General features: G+C 33.2%; 1 protein-coding gene across 9 annotated transcripts in view; it reads left to right on the top strand.

Moving 5' to 3' along the window:
- CSNK1G3 (casein kinase 1 gamma 3) overlaps window positions 1–17900 on the top strand; it is a 99041-nt gene that overhangs the window by 18577 nt on the left and 62564 nt on the right. For 8 of the 9 annotated variants that reach the window (XM_045566282.1, XM_045566285.1, XM_045566288.1 and 5 more), the window contains exon 2: window positions 15350–15775. In XM_045566282.1, coding sequence (XP_045422238.1) covers window positions 15598–15775 — 178 coding nt within the window. In that variant the 5' untranslated portion in view covers window positions 15350–15597. Of the gene's footprint in view, window positions 1–8601; window positions 8619–15349; window positions 15776–17900 lie in introns of those variants that run through there. The other variant, XM_045566283.1, reaches the window with a different exon arrangement.

The raw sequence follows: 17900 nt of genomic DNA on the forward strand, positions 1-17900 counted from the left end.
AGAACTGGGTGATAATTTTTAAAAGCCAGAAATTCCTGAATCCTGGATCTCAGTAGAATGTAAAAGGGACATCACTGAAATCAAGTTCGAAAAATATAACCTATTGTAGATGGTAGTTATCAAATCTTTCTGAGATAAAATAAAAGTTTCTGTAGTAATTAGAGAAATTGATCTCCATTTTTGACATTACATCTGATGATCTAGCTTTTAAATATAATGTTTATTCTTTTCTTAGACAACCACAGTTCAGCTAATGCCAGAAACCAGTAACTGGGACACTTGCTGCTAACAGAAGCATGTGATGGCTTCCATGGCTAGCCACCACATCACAAATATCCTTACTCATTTAAATTTTGGAGAAGGCTGTAGACATGTGTTGCAGTGTAATTTTCATAGAGATTGAATAAAGCTTTTGAAACACTGAATAAGTGATTTCATGTGCTAAATTTGGCCTTTTTCATTTGACATAGCAAAGTAGTGAGAAATCAATGCTGTGACAAGTAACATTTGAATATAAAATTTGATTTTTAAATTTCCATTTGTTGTCATTTTGTACTTGGAAAGAATATTGAATAATATGCTAAACATGAAAAGATACATATAGAAACTTTTAATACTTATTACTGATTCATTCTTGGACTACTTTCTCTGTTTTATGTAGTTTGTAGCCTTAAGGAGGTCAGTTGGCTCTGTAAAGTCCTAAATTATTGGGCCATGAAGATTAGAGAATCTGATTATCTGTTTTATGTTTTGCAGATTCATCAGTGATCATCAAATTAAAAGTATGCCAGTGGCCTACATTTGTGTTCATATAATCAGATCATGTCTAATATTTTCTGTATTTAGCAGCTCATTTATATCTTTATTAGTGGATGTTACTATATCAAAATTGTAATTATTTATGAAAGCAAAGCAATTGATTATTCATATTTATTTATTTATTTTTAAAGATAGTTTAAAAAAGCGTTCTTTTGATGAATTCCTTGTCTTTTTAATGTAGATTTTTAAATAAGTCAGTAAACTGAGAATAATTATAGAATCAAACATAAGTTTTAACTATTTTATTACCATTTATGGACATATGTATTATAGCTTTATGCTACATTAACTAAATGCATGTCTATTATTTTTTAGTAGTGGATGGATTTCAGTTAAAGGGGTAGTATCTCTTATAAAAATTAAAATATGCTTATTTATTCCATTTATTTACAAATATGCCTCATATATTTATGAGCAGGGCATATTTCTGTGAAATTTCTCTCAATGTTTTTTATTTAATGGGTGCCTAATTTTTAGTTTTCAAAATGCCTTTTTCCATTCTCTTCCTTATAACTTTTGAATTTAAACCTCTGAGAGAAATTTTCTGTTTTTACTATTGACTGCATCTGCGCATATAATAAAATACTAGGATTATGTGTGTGTGTGTGTGTGTGTGTGTGTGTGTGTTTTAGCAACTGGTGTAGTTTTAATGTACACTCTGAATCTTGTATCTAATCATATTTTTCTAATCATAGGCCTGTTTTTACTTGACCACTAGACAGTACAGAAATAAATTTGCTTTGAATGGATACTGAACTGTATGGTATATTAATATTACATCGTTTTATGTCTAACATTATTTTACTTGCCCCGATTTCCTTACTTAGTTTTTTTCAGTCCTTTTGTAGTTCCTTTATTATAATATAAACTGCCCTAAATACTTTTTGTAACAAGGTTAGCTTTTAAATAAATAAAGGACAGATGTTACTTAGTTCTTAGGATAGTTTGTATCTAAGAATGTATGTATAAAGCAATTCAGTGAGAAAATAGCAGTGTACTTTTCAGTGATTCTTAACTTTTTTAGGGTCACTTTTTTTTTTTTATAGAGACGGGGTCTCGCTCTGTTGCCCATGCCGGAGTGCAGTGGTGTGCTCATAGCTCACTGTAGCCTTAAACAACTGGACTTAATCTATTCCCTTTCCTCAGCCTCCCAAGTAGCTGGGACTACAGGTGTGTGCTACCATGCCTGGCTAATTTTTCTTATTTTTTGTAGATACAGAGTCTTGCTATGTTGCCCAGGCTGGTCTTGAACTCCTGGTCTCTAGTGATCCTCCGTCTTTGGCCTCCCAAAGTGCTAGGGTTACAGGAATGAGCCACCATGCCCAGCCACATAAATTTTTTGATAATCTGTTGAAAGCTATGGATCTTCTCTTCAGAAAATGCTCAGGGGGTCCATGGATTTCAGGTTAAGATCTCCACAACTGTCTGCACAGTTGGTGGACTCTATTTTCATTCAAAGTAAGCAAACAGACAAAAACAAAAAACGAAAACTATGATTTATAGAGGCACTTAGTACTTTATTATTCAGTCATTTTAAATATTCTTATCAAGTTTGACAGTGCTTTTTAGTTATTTAGGATGTAAGTTACCTGTTGATAGTAGAATTAATATATTCATTAAATTAATGCCTATATATGGGAAAAATTAAAGTAATACAGAAAGATATATAAACAATTGTCTTTTCTTTATATCTCTAGTCTTTGAATTTTTCAGTAGATAACCACTTTTACCTATTTCAAGTTTTAAATGTTTCGGATGGTTACTTCTATAATTGTAAATAAGGTACATATACTTTTCTGTTTGATACTGTCAGATTTTTGCATTATCTTTTAATTCTCCATTAGGAATGATGAGATTTTAGCTCACATACTTCCACTTTCCCGTCTGTCTTTAAATGTTTGCATAGTTATTATATTTACTTCATCTGTTAACACCTTTCATTCTCTAATGTTCTTACATCTCTATTTCTTGTTCTAGTAAATTTTTATATTATTCTTTAATGCTACCTTGCAAGATGCATATATTCTTGGCCCTGTCCTTCCTTCTACCTTATCTACGCCCCAGTAACAGTTTAGCTTGTCAGTGATAGTGTTATTTTTACACTGTCAAGGTTGGTAAGATTTATATTCTTTTCCATGACATTTATCTTGCATTCTTTTTGGCAAGATTAATTTTAAAAGTTGAAAATCAATTATTCATGTTTACGTTATTATGACTAGCTGTTGAAGCAAGTTATATGGTAGGGGTACTTTTCTGCTTGGCATTCCACGCCCTCTGTTTGCTTCAGCTCAGGAAAATTTTCTTTGATTTCTTTTTCTTGATTTTCTCTGTCTTCTCTCTTGATTTATACTATTAGCTGGAAGTTGGAGGTATTGGATTTTTTCTTTCTTTATTCCTTTACTTTTTATGTCTTTATATTTTTGTTTTACATATGAGATTATTTCTCTACTTTGTCTTTGATTATTCTACTTAATGTAGCATTATTTTCTTGGTCTATTTATGTGTTATTGTACTTTTCAAAAGCCTCTGAGGAGCTAACTGTTTTAATTTTTGTTGCTGTTTTTTAGAAGTTCCCTTCTGTTCTTTGAATGATTTTCTTCCCCTGGAGGTTTTTTCTTTTTCTTTTTCCCTATTTGCTTCTTTTGGGGAGGGTATTTTTCCTTCATGGTGTTAGCTGTCTTCCCATATCTAGTGATACGGGATACTTAATTATTACTTTATGTTCGATCATATATCTAGTGATACTTGATTGTTACTTTATATTTGTGAAGGAGGGATTAGGTTCATGTTTCTAGGTAAATCGTGTGAGTTTCCCCTGCTGTTCTGTTTGCTTTGCTGGTTTATTTTTTCATAAATCTCTTGAAGTTCTGTAAATAGATGGGGCATATTGAATAGAAACGTTTAGATAGAAAGAACTCATTCATTAATCTACAATATGTATTAACTGTCCTAGGTGCCAAGGCAGTGTACTATGTTCAGGGATCATAAAGTTACATACAATTGATTCTTTGTCATTAAATACAACAAGCAATTATAATATTGTACATAACATACTGTACATAATATAAGAATATTCTTAGAAATCTCATAGTCTAATCCTCCTATTTTATTATTATTATTTTTTTGGATATAGTCTCACTCTCTCGCCCTGGGAAGAGTCATCATAGCTCACTGCAACCTCAAACTCCTGGGCTTAGGTGATGCTTCTGCCTCAGCCTCCCGAGTAGGTGGGACTACAGGTGCGTGCCACATACCCCAGCTAAATTTTATGTTTTTAGTAGAGACAGGTCTCGCTCTTGCTCAGGCTGGTCTTGAACTCCACAGCTCAAGCAATACTCCTGCCTCGGCCTCCCAGAGTACTAGGATTACAGGCATGAGCCACGGCAACCGGCCTATTTTATAATTATTAAAATAAGCTTAGATGGATTAAGTGTCTTGCCCAAGATTACATAACTAATTAGGAACTGAATGGGATTCCAGGACTTCTTTTGTTTAATCCTATGCTCTTTCTAGTACATAGCCTGGCAAGTAACATCAAAGAGGTCTGGATGCAGATAGCAGGATCCCAGGACCTAGGAGAATTGGTGTATTGGAGCCTGCTGGGGATTTGGGTATGAAAGAAGGTTATCTCACCTTATATAAGACTCAATGTTAGAAAACTGGAGCTAGAGATTCTTTTTGGGGATATGAAGAAGCAAGCAGCCATGTTGGAGAAGCCAAAATGGCAAGGAAACTGTAGGTAGTTTCTAGGAACTGTAGGCAACCTCTAGAACCTGAGTTTGGCCTCCATCTGACAGCCAGCAAAAAGCTGGGGCTCTCATTTCTACATTGCAAGGATATGAATTCTGCCCACAATCTGAAACATCTTGGAAGAGAATTTTTCCCCACGTAAGTCTCCAGATGAGAATGTAACCTAGCCAATGCCTTGAATACAGCCTCAGCAGATGACTCAGTTAAGCTGTGCCCATGCTGTGATCCCCAGAAACCGTGAGACAGTAAGTGTGTATTGTTTTAAACCTCTAAGTTTTTAATAAGTTGTTATACAGTAATAGAAAATTAATACATTTGATTGTGTCCAAGTGTATTGTATTCTTTAGCATGGTGTCATTGTATGATAAGCACAGTGCTTTCTCATATAATATGATAACAGATAATCCACACTACAGTGTGGCTTAAATGCAAGACAAAGTCCACTTTTCTCTTCTGGTTTTGACATTATGGGTATTCACTGGTAATAAAAAAGAAATACAACGTAGTGGTGTGGTGGTATGTGTGGCACTGTAAACACTGTCAAGTTGTAACTGTGCCACTTGAGTTTATAGTGCTCTGAGCTGCAGTGTGAGGTGATAGGAGCACCACATATGGTCTCTGTCACTGCTGCTCAGTTCTGCTCTTGTAGCACAAAAGCAGCCATAACAACACATAACAAGTTAGCATGGCTTCATTCCTGTACACTTTATTTATGAACACTAAAAATGAAATTTCTTACAATTTTCACATCACAAAGTGTTATTCTTACAATTTTTTCCCCAACCACATAAAAATGTAAAGACCATCCTTAGGTGGAAGGCTGTAAAAATAGGCAGTGGGCTGGATTCAGCTTGCTGGTGGGGTTTGGTGACTCCTACAACAGACAAACATGTAGGCAACTCTAATACTGCTTGATAGGTGCTATGCTAGGGTAAGTACTAGCATACTGATATGCTTAATAAGACAATATTTTTATTAAAAATATAATTTATTAAAAATATTTTAAAAAATTAAAATCTGTTATTGCAAATTTATGGACAGTTACTTGACTATGCTAAACTATTTACTGAACTGAATGGACTAAAATAGGACATGACATAATTTCTCACTAACCACGTTGTTGTATGTATATTTTTTGATTATTTCTCCTTTCCTACTCGTGAATGATGTCCTAGTCAGTTTCCATTGTTTTCTTGTCATATACCTTTATAAGAATAGTTCAGTTTTGGCAGTGGATTAATTTTCAGATAGTAAGATGACCTGTTCCATTTTTGAGGTTCAATTTTAAGCTAATTCACCACTTCTTCCTGCTCCTCTCTCCTCACCTCCCAGTTTCAGGCTTGGCTCTTAGCTCTGGACCCTCTGTTGAGGAAAGGAGTTATGAGTTGTTTCTTGATTCTTCTTTCTTCCATTCATTAGCTGCCCCTTGCTTCTCTAGGGTTCTTGTAGAGTAGGGGGATATAAGAAAGAGAAAGGGCAAAAGTCCTTTATATACCTTAAATACTACTTCTGTTGTGGGGCAGTTTTGGTTCTTCAAGGGCTTCATATGGATCTCTTATGTAAAACAAACCATCCAACCTACAAATATTTCTATGCTAACTACATACATGCATGTACAAGCATTACAGAAAAGGTTTGGAGCATACATGTCAAATATAAAGTAATGGTTACCTCTTAGAAGGGCAAGTGGAATAAGGGACAATGGGTGTGGGCTTCCCAAGGGATATTTTTGCTTCATTGTATTATTTGAATTCTTATTACATGTACAGTGTGTTTTTGGATATTTAATAAATTAAACATAAATGAAAAGCTGTACATTGAAAATGACATGAAAATTGGCCAAAGGAAAATTACTTCCTTCTAAATAAAAAAAAGTATAGAAGGGCTCTTTTAAAAAAAGCTTCAAAGAGCTACCCAAGAGGAATAAGTTCTAGTGTTCCAGACTACTATAGGATGACTATAGTTAACAATAATAAAAAAAAAGTTTCAAGTAGCTAGAATGAGGATATTGAATGTTCTCAATGTAAAAAATTATAAATGTTTGAGATGATGGATATACTAATTAGTCTGATCTAATCACAATACATTGTATGTGTTGAAACCTCACTATGCACCCCATAAATATGTATTTATGAAAAAATTTTAAAAAGTCCCTAAAATAAAATACTGAGAAATTCATTAATTCTCAAAAAAGGAGTATTTTTAGGTAAGTTTTATGGCAATGGTATCATAGGGAAAATACGTACTTTGAGATTCAGTTTTGTGTGTGTGTGTAGGATTATTTTTAAAAATCACATTTTGAGGTACAAGTTACATACAATTACAATGCATAGGTTTTAAATGCAGTCTGATGAATTTTGACCAATGTTTACATCCACATACTTCCCTCCCAATTAAGATACAGAACATTTCCTTCCCCCAAAATGTTCCCCCATACCACTTTCTGGTCAAACTTGCCACCACTCTGATCTGATTTTTATCACCACAGCTTAGTTTTGCTGATTCTAAAATTTCATATAACTAGAATCATATAATATGTGCTCATTTTCTCTTAATATAATGTCTGAGAGATTCACCACATTGTTGCATATGTCAGCAGTTCATTCCTTTTTAATGCTGAGTAATATTCCATTATACGAATATACCAATTTGTTTATCTAGTCTTCTGTTAATAGATGTTTGGATTGTTTCCAGTTTTTGTCTATTATGAATAAGGCTGCTGTAAACATCGGTGTACAAGTCTTTTTGGAAACAAATGTATTCATTCTCTTAGGTAAATACCTGACTGTGGCCTTAATAGGTCATAGGATAGGTGTATATTTACTTTATAAGAAATTGGCAAACTTTCCAAAGTCATACTAATTTATACCCCCACTAGCAATTTTTTGAGAGTTCTGGTTGTTCTTCATTCTTGTTAGCACTTGATATCTTCAGTCTTTTAAATGTTAACTATTTTAATGGGTGTGAAATGATATTTCATTATGGTTTTAATTTATATTTCCATGATAAGTAATGATATTGGACATTGTTTTATATGCTTTTTGGCTATTTGTGTATGTTCTTTGTGAAAAGTGTTCAAATCTTTTGCATATTTAAAAAATGGAGTTTTTCTTATTCAGTTACAGTATATTTATACATACTCATAAATATATCAAATAATTTCTCCTATTCTCAGGTGTTTGTATTTATTTTCTTAATGCTATCTTTTGATGAGTAAAGGTTACTAATTTTGATAACTTTCTATTAAGTTTTTTATGAATAGTGCTTTTATTGTCATCTAAGAAATTTTTACTTCAAGATCACAATGATATTATTCCCCTTCATGGTTCTAGTGATTGTGTTTAGGTCTGTGATGCATTTCAAATTATTCATTCATTCATTCATAGACTGTGGTAGGGCTGAAACTTACTTTTCACACATATAGATGGACAGTTTGAAAACACTTTTTTGTCATTATTGAACTGACTTGGTGCCTTAGTGAAAAATCAATTGACTGTATATGTGTGGATCTATTTCTGGACTCTCTTGTTTTATTCATCTATTTGTTTATTTCTATGGTAGTTCCACATTGTCTTGATTATTATAGTTCTCTAGTAAGTCTGGAAATCAGGTAGTGTGTATTCTCTGACTTTGATTTTCTTTTCTCACATTGTTTTGTTTATTCTGGATTCTGCATTTCCACATCAATATCAGGACTAGCTTGTCAGCTGAAAAAAAAACCTGCTGGTGTATTGTTTGGGATCTTGTTGAATCTGTAGATTAATTGGGGAGAAGGGGCATTTTAACAATATTGAATTTTCCATTCCATTAACATTGTATTTCTTGCCATTTATTTGCTCCTTTTTAATTTCTCTCAGCAATGTTTTGTATTTTCTGTGTACCTGGCTTACACATATTTTGTTCAAATTTTTTTTTTTTCTTTTTTAGACAGAGTCTCACTCTATTACCCAGGCTAGAGTGCTGTGGCATCAGCCCAGCTCACAGCAACCTCAAACTTCTGGGCTCAAGCCATCCTCCTGCCTCAGCCTCCTGAGTACCTGGAACTACAGGTGCGTACCACCACACCTGGCTACTTTTTTCTGTTTTTAGTAGAAGTGGGGGTCTGACTCTTGCTCAGGCTGGTCTCGAACTCCTGAGCTCAAGTGATCCTTCTGCCTCGGCCTCCCAGAGTCCTAGGATTACAAGCGTGAGCCACTCAGCCTGGGCTGTTCAAATTTTTTGTCTTTAATTTCAATTCTTGGGATCTTGGTAGATTCACTTATTTTTTTTCTAGTAACATTTTTTACCCTAAAGATCCTGTGAGGTTTTCTGCACTCACAATCATGATGTCTAGAAATAACAACAGGTTTTTACATTTTTCTCTCCAATTTTTAAGCCTTTTGCATCTTTTACTGGCCTTATATTACACTGGTTAGTTTTTCAGTACAATGTTGAATAGAAGATCTGGGAGCAAACATTCTTGTGTTTTTTCCTAATTTGGGGGAGGGAAGAGTTTAGTGTTTCACTAGTAAGTGTGACATTAACTGCAGGTTTTTTGTAGATTCTTTTTATTAGACTGAGGAAGTTCCATTCTCTTTCTCGGATTACTGATGTTTTAATCATTAATGGGTTGAGTTTTGTCAAATATAGTTTCTTGTCTGTTGAGATGATCATTTGGTTTTATCTTTTTTATGTTGGTTTGGTGAATTGATTCCAAATATTAAATCAATCTTTTCTAGTATTAAATCTTGTTTGATTATTACTTGTTTAACTTTTTACATATATGCTTATATTTCATGAAGAATTTTTGTATCTATGCTATGAGAAATACTGATGTTATTTTCCTGGCTTGAAGTGTTTTTGTCAGGCTTTTGTATTAGAGTTGTGCTGATCTCACAAAGTAAATTGATTATTCCTGTGTTTTTGAGAGAGTTTTAGAAAGAATAGTACTGTTTTTTCCTCAAATATTTGATAAAATGCACCAGTGAAACCATCTTTATGGGAAGGGTTTTTTTTAATAAATTAATTTTTAAAAATAGATATGGAGCTTTTGATAGTTTCTGTTGCATGTTGTGTCCCTATGTTGCATTTTTCAAGGAATTTGTCCATTTCTTCTAAGTTATCAAATTTACTGGCATAAAGTTGCTCATAGCCTTTTATTCTTTTACTATTTATAAGATCTTTTTGGCATCTTTTCTTTCTTTCTTATTATTGGTAATTTGTATATTTTCTTTTGTTCTTGATCAGTTTGGTAGGAGTTAACCAATTTTGGTGACCTTTTCAAAGAATCAGTTTTTGGCTTTATTTTGATCTATTTTCTATTTTATTGATTTTGCTCTCTGGATAATTTCTTTGCATCTTCCTTCAGGTTCATTGATACTTTCTTGTGCTTTATCCAATCTGCTGTTGATTGTACCCAGTGAAGTTTTTCATTTCAGATATGATCCCTTTTATTCTAAGGTCTGTATTTTTTTCTTTATTGATTTGGTATTTTTTCCTGTTGGTTGAGAATTCCTATGTTTTCATTCTTTAAGGCAGTATTTTACTGGAAGGCCATGACTATTAATAACTATTAAAGAACTTCCTCAACTTACATCTGATTTGCTCTTTTTCTAGCTTTTTAAGGAGAAAACCTGGATTGTTGATTAAAAATGTCTTCTTTTCTAATATAGGCACTTAAAGCTTCTAATTTCCGTCTAAGCATTGCTGTAGCTGCAACCTATAAAATTTAATATGTTGTATTATTATCCTGTTTGAATTTTTTCTAATTTCCCTTGTGATTTCTTTTTCAACTCATAATTTATTTAAAAGTGTGTTTAATTTTCAAATTTTGGGGCTTTTCTAGATACCGTATAGTTATTGATTTCTAATTTAATTCTATTCTGATCAAAGAATATACTCTATAATACTTGAGTTACTTGGGACTTCAGTTGTAGCACAGCATATGATTTTTCTTGGTGAACATTTAAAGGAAATTTTATTCTGAAGTTTTGAATGTTGTACTTTATAAATGTCAACTAGTTCAAGGTAGTCGATGGTATTATTTAGATCTACTATACTGATATTTTTGTCTCTTACTTTATCAATTACTGAAAGAATGGTGTTAAAATTTTTAACTGTGATTGTCTTTTTTCCTCCAATAGTGTGATTGCTGGATCAAATGGTAGGTCTACTTTTAGTTCTTTGAGGTATCTCCATACACTTTCCATAGAGGCTGTACTAGCTTGTAGTCCCATCAACAGCATGTAAGTGTTCCTTTCTCACTAGTTTGCAGTCCTACTGACAATGTATAAGTGTTCCTTTCTCTCTGCATCCACGCCAGCATCTATTGTTTGGGGACTTTTTGATGAAAGCCTTCTTAATGGAGTTAGGTGATAACTCATTGTGGTTTTGATTTATATTTCTCTGATGATTAGAGATGTTGAGCATTTTTTCATACTCTTATTTGCCATTAGTCTATTTTCTTTTGAAAAGCTTCTGTTCATGTCTTTTGCCCACTTTTTAATGGGGTTGTTTGATGTTTTCTTGCTGATTTGCTTGAGTTCTTTGTAGAATCTGATTATTAGCCCTTTATTGGCTACATAGCATGCAAATATTTTCTCCTACTCTGTAGGTTGTCTGTTTGCTCTATTGTTTCCTTGGCTGTGCAGAAGCTTTTTAGTTTAATCAGGTCCCATTTATTTATTTATTTTTGTTGTTGCTGTGATTGCCTTTGGGGTCTTCTTCATAAATTCTTTGCCTAGGCTGATATCTAGAAGAGTTTTTCTAACCTCTTCTAGAATTCTTATAGTTTCATGCCTCAGGTTTAAGTCTGAGGCATGAATTAATTTTTATGAATTTATCCATCATGAATGGATGGATGGAATTTTATCCATCATGAATTAATTTTTATGAGTGGTGAAAGGTGCGGATCCTGTTTCAGTCTTCTACATGTGGCTATCCAGTTTTCCCTCTACCATTTATTGAATAGGTTTTCTATTTCCCAGTATAGTTTTTGTCTGTTTATCAAAGATCAGATGGCAATATGAGGATGGTTTTAAATCTGGGTTCTCTGTTCTGATCCATTGGTCTAGGTCTTTATTCTTATGCCAGTACTGTGCTGTTTTGGTCAATATTGCCTTTTAGTATAGCTTGAAGTCTGATTAAGGGATGCTTCCTAATTTGTTCTTTTTGCTTAAGGTTGCTTCAGCTATTCAGGGTCTTTTCTGGTTCCATGGGAAGCATAGAATTATTTTTTCTAGATCTACAGAAAATGACATTGATATTTTAATGGGGATTACATTGACTCTGTAGATCACTTTGGGCAGTATAGACATTTTAACAATGTTGATTCTGCTGATCCATGAGCATGGTATGTTTTTCCATTTGTTTACATCCTCTGTGACTTCCTTCCTCAGTGTTTTGTGGTTCTCTCTGTAGAGGTCTTTCACCTCATTGGTTAAATATATTCCTAGGTATTTTATTCTTTTTGGTGCTATTGTGAAAGGTAGTGAGTCTTTGATTTGATTCTCAGCTTGACTGTTGTTAGTGTATAGGAATGCTACTGATTTTGTGTACATTGATTTTGTAGCCTGATATTTTGCTGAATTTGTTTATCAATTCCAGGAGTCTCTTGGCTAAAATTGTTTCTTATAGATAGCATGTAGTATGGGTCTTGCTTTTTTATATAGTCTGACGGTTTTTACCTTTTGTGGGGAGAATTTGTTCTATTTCATGTTTGGTTTTTTTTTTTTTTTCTTATTTCAGCCTATTGTGGGGGTACAAAAGTTTAGGTTACGTATATTGCCCTTGTCCCCTCATCCCCCTGAGTCAGAGCTTCAAACATGTCCATCCCCTAGACAGTGCGCATCGCACTCATTATGTATGTATACACCGAACCCCTCCCCCACCCACATCTGCCCAACACCCAATCAGTGTTATTCCTAAATGTGCTCTTAGGTGATGATCAGTGAAGCCAATTTGATGGTGAGTACATGTGGTGCTTATTTTTCCATTCTTGGGATACTTCACTTAGTAGAATGGGTTCCAACTCTTTCCAGGAAAATACAAGAGGTGCTATATCACCATTGTTTCTTATAGTTGAGTAGTACTCCATGGTATACATATACCACATTTTTATTAATCCATTCATATATGGAGATACCTTAAACAGATACAAGTAGATCTACCATTTGATCCAGCAATTCCATTATTGGGCATCTACCCAAAAGAACAAAAGACATTCTATAACAAAGATATCTGCACCTGAATGTTTATAGCAGCACAATTCACAATTGCGAAGATGTGTTTGTTTTTTAATCTACCATTTTCCTATTTGTTTTCTTTTTTGTCTCATAAGCGTTTTGTTTCTCTTCTTTTGTTTTAACTAAATAACATTTAGCATTGCATTTTATTTCCTGTCTTGGTTTTGTAGCTATTTTTATTATAATTAATTTATTTTTTATTGTTTGGTATAGGTATTCAAATGTGCATTTCTTTTTTGTTATTATTTATTTATTTTTTTATTGATACATAATAATTGCACATATTCATGGATTACATGTTACATCTTGAAACAAGCACACAACATACAATGATCAATTCAGGGTAACTAGGCCAAGATTCACCTGAAACATTCATCATTGCTTTATATTGGGAGCATTTGAAAACTTCTAGCTGTTCTGAAATACAGTAAACTATCGTCAACTATAGTTGTTGCCCCATTGTACCACTGAACATCAGAGCTTCTTCCTTCATTTCTAACTTATCATTGGCTCCTTAGAATTAATATGGAACCATATCATTCTTCACAAATATAAGAATCCTTTTTTATTCTCATCTATTTCTTTCTAATTTCTTCAGTTAATTGACAAATGAAAATTGTATATACTTATATACAGTGTAATGTTTTGAAATATATATACATTATTGTGGAATGACTAAATGGTGCTAATTAATATATGCATTACCTCACCTACTTGTTTTTTGTGGTTGAGAGCACTTAAAATCTAGTCTTAGTGATTTTCAAGAAGAAATTTTGAAACAATGTAATTCATTTATAACTCCTCCCTCTTGCCATTTGTCCTGTATTTCACATTCACATATGTTATAAATGACTCTAAGAAATTACTTATGCCTTAGATAGTAATTTATCTTTAAAGGTAACAAATACCCATGCATTTCTCATTTTCAGGCTCTTCATTTTTTCTTCAAGGTTCAAATTTCTATCTGGTATTATGTGATTTACTTCAGCTTAAAGGACTATTTTAAAAGTATTTCTTGTTTTGCAAGTCTACTGGTGACTTAATTCTCAACTTTTTTTCATTTGAAAATGGCTTTCTTTCACCTTGTTTTAAAGAATGACTTTATTGCATGTGGAATTCTGGGTTGAAAGTTTTTTGTTTTCTTCCTTTTATTGCTTTGAAAATATCATTATTCCATTGCCTCTTGTTTCTGTTAAGAAGTTAATTCTGTATGTCCTGTGTAGCTTTTCTCTGTATGCTTTCAAGATTTTATTTTTGATTTTTAGAAGTTTGACTATGATGTTCCTAAGTTTAGTTTTATGGGATTCCTGAGTATCTTCAATTTGTAGGTAGATTTTCACTAATTTGGGGAAATTTTCAGCTATTATTTCTTTAAGTATTTTTTGTCTTATTCTTTTCCTTTGGTTTGATAGGCCTCTAATAGCTATTTAGCAGTTTTAAAATTCTGTCTTCTAATTCAAACGTTAGGGTCATCTTGGGGTCTGTTTCCTTGTACAACTTTGTTTCCTGGCCATGGATTCCATTTATTGCTGCTTTGCATGTTTGATAATTTTTAATTGTATGGTAGACATTGTAAATTCAATATTGTTGAGAGTCTGTTTTTTTTGTCTTTTTGAGAATGTTGACTTTTGTTCTGGAATGCAGTTAATTTACTCAGAGCTACTCTTTAATGCTGTCTAGGTTTGGTTTTAGGCTGTAGTTGGGCCAGTCTAGAGTAGTCCTTACTGTATGTACGTAGGTCCTTGCTTTTAAGATTTTCTTTGTGGTGTCTCAGCTGCATGCCTGGGATGTTAATGATGTTCCTCCACCATGACCTGACAAGAACTCCCAGTGCTGTGCAGCCTCCAGTATCTCCATTCTTCATTTAACCCTGCAGTAGCCATAATCTGCTAGGTTTTTTTAGAATGTTTGCCTGCATATGTGTAGCCTAGCCTTCTGCCCTACTGTCCACTTAGCCCCCACTGCTAAACTCCCTCACTTTGGGTTCCATGTACCACAAATTCTTACTCACTTCAACAGCTGTGAACTCTGTTCTGTGATTACTGTGTGCTGCCTTACCTTACTTCCTTGTGCTATAGTCAGGAAATTGTTCCTAGCCAGAGAGCTTGGATGAAGTAGAACTTACCTTTTGTGTTTTTTTCCTAAAGGATCACAATGCGTACTGCATATTATCCAGTGCCTGAAAACAAGTGCTTCATGTGTTTTATCTGGCTTTATAGTTGTTTACAATAGGAGAGATGTTCAATGTCAGTTACTCTATCATGGCTGGAAGCAGAGATCTTACTCAGTTTTACTCAGTACATTTTTGTTCCTTTTTTTATTTTTAAGACGTAACTGAATCCCTGATTTCCTTTCTTTGTCTTGTTTTTAAGATCTCTTAGGCATTTAAGTATAGAAATAAAGGGTAACGGTTAATCTAACAGTCTACCGTGGTTTGATTTCAGGGGGCATCAACAAATAGCAATAATTAATTGCCTAAACTTTTATGTTATCTAATTTCCCAATCATATATTTTCAAATTCTCTTAGCTGACTAATTTTCTTTTCTTCATATTCTAGCTTTCTATCAATATCAGTTCACGTCATTGAAAAGATAATTTCAAAGATACATTTTGCTGAAAAGACAACTGAGAAAAATTTTACGAATGGGATGAACACGCTCCAGTTAATTGACTACCTTCTGCAATTTGAATGTTAACATTACCCACCTGGTACAGTTACCTAGTGATGTACCTATTTTCACAGTACCCTATTTCAGTGTGCTTGTCTTGATTAAAGAATTCAAAGTGGAGTACCGCAAACTTGATATGGATAATAAAAAGAAAGACAAGGACAAATCAGATGATAGAATGGCGCGACCTGGTGGTCGATCGGGACACAATACTCGAGGAACTGGGTCTTCGTCATCTGGAGTTTTAATGGTTGGACCTAACTTTAGAGTTGGAAAAAAAATTGGATGTGGCAATTTCGGAGAATTACGATTAGGTAAGACTATTTTGTTTATTTTATTATGTTAGAAGCATTTTTTTAAATAGAAGATACTTTTTAATGAAAATTATTTAGTTGTTTAATTGTTTGCTTAATTATTATGGTAATTTTAAAGAATACAAATGTTGGAAATTTTTTGTGTACTTGTATTTTCATTGGTAAGAAATTGCCTAGATAGCAATGTCTACATTCTTGAAATTATCTAGAATATGACAACACAAGAAAGTAAATTAAAAAGGCCTAGCAGGCAGAAATAGCTGTCAGTAAAGCCTTTGTAGTATGTTACTTAGGAATGATATTTAAGTTCACTTTTTCAGACTTGAACACATTTAGTAACTGATCACTTTAGGAGAATATGTATGGTTTAAAGTCAAGTTAATATGTTGAAATTACATAAAATTAATGAAATTTACATTATAATTCAGTTATTTTTTTCTCCTTCCTTCCTGCCCCATGGCCCCCAAGTATGTCTGGGATGGGGTTCAAGAGTCACAAGGGACTCAGAGTATTGACTCAGGTTATTATAATCAGGCAAGTTTGGGAAACAATGGTCTTATTAAACCTCTGAACTCTATATTTAAGGCAATTAAAATTCAGTGAGGGAAGGTTACTTGTCAGATGTCCATAGCAATTTAATGACAGATTTCAGGATCAAAATATAGGTCTTTTAAGCCCTAATACATTCCTAATACAGTGGAGATATGGCTATCTCCAATGAAAAGAAAAAAGAAGAACAGTATGGTTTACAGGAGTCATTATTGAGGTGCCATGAGGGCTCTGATCAATTGACCACCAAGAGTGGGAACTTTAGATGTAGAAAGAAAAATTTGACTTCACAATTTTCCTTAGATCCAACCCTGTTGCTACAAATAAATCCAATTTTATGTTTATTTACTCAACTACTTCTGCTTTCATCTTGTGAAGCACCCTAATTTGTAGTGACTCCTTCATCTTATTAGTTTTGTGTAAATATACGTTAAATAGTTAAATGAAGCAAGCCAATAAAAGGCAATGATATACTTTGTACATAGTTATAACATGATGTGGCTGAAAGTCTCTATTGTGTTTAGTAGGGACTCAAATATTTCAAAGGGTGAATATATCACATTTTATTTTTTGAAGGATATTGTATTAGATACTTTGATATTCTTAAATTGTTTCTGATTTTGGAGTTAGAGAAAACATTATTTACTTGTTTATGTCTGTTCTTGTGTATAACTTTGAACAACATCCATCCAATATTTATTGTATGGCTATCATGTACAAGGCGTGATTAGACACTGATAATACACTGGAAAAATACAGAAATAATCCCTGCCATTATGGAACACATAGATCATTTAACCACTCAGGGGCTCAAATTTCTCCACTTTATAATGGGATTATTTCTACTTCCTAGGTTATTGTGAGGATTAAATTTAGGTGATAATATAAAAAGACCAATGCATATACCAATGCCTATACTTGGCCATTTTTATTCAAAGTTTGTTTCATATAATTTATTTCAAAGTATACACACACATAAATACATATATATGTGTGTGTGTGTGTGTGTGTGTGTATTCACATAAAAAAATTTAATGGGCCATTTTAATCAGGGTAATATGAGAAGCTATATATACCAAATACTGAAACTATATATGCTATGTACTGGAAAAGCAGTAAAATAACCCCTTGCCTTTTTTTGTAGTCTGTGAACAAGCAGGAGTAGGAATAAGATGACTTCTTAGTACATCTGTCTATTAATAGCTGTCTAGCTGTTTAATCTATCTATGGGTGTTTGATGTATACATTGTATATATTTACATAAATTTATTTAAATATATTATCTATAATCTATGTTTTATGTATATTGATTACGTATATAACATGTGCTTGTAGGGCTAATTTAATTATCTTATTCCTCCCTTTTCATAGACTACTAAAGGGGCATGCTAAGTGCTACTGTTTCTTTTAAAGGCCCCAGATAGTTTCTATGTTCAGAAAAAGTCATTGTGAGCATTATTCTTTCTATACCTGGATAACCGAATGCTAATGTTAAAAGCTGGTTTGGATTTTTAAAGTACTTTCTTTAAAACTTCATTAATAGACACATCTTCAACATTTGCTTACTAGTATTGAG

This window comes from Lemur catta, chromosome 12 (genome assembly GCF_020740605.2).
Source record: "Lemur catta isolate mLemCat1 chromosome 12, mLemCat1.pri, whole genome shotgun sequence".
Lineage (NCBI taxonomy): Eukaryota > Metazoa > Chordata > Mammalia > Primates > Lemuridae > Lemur > Lemur catta.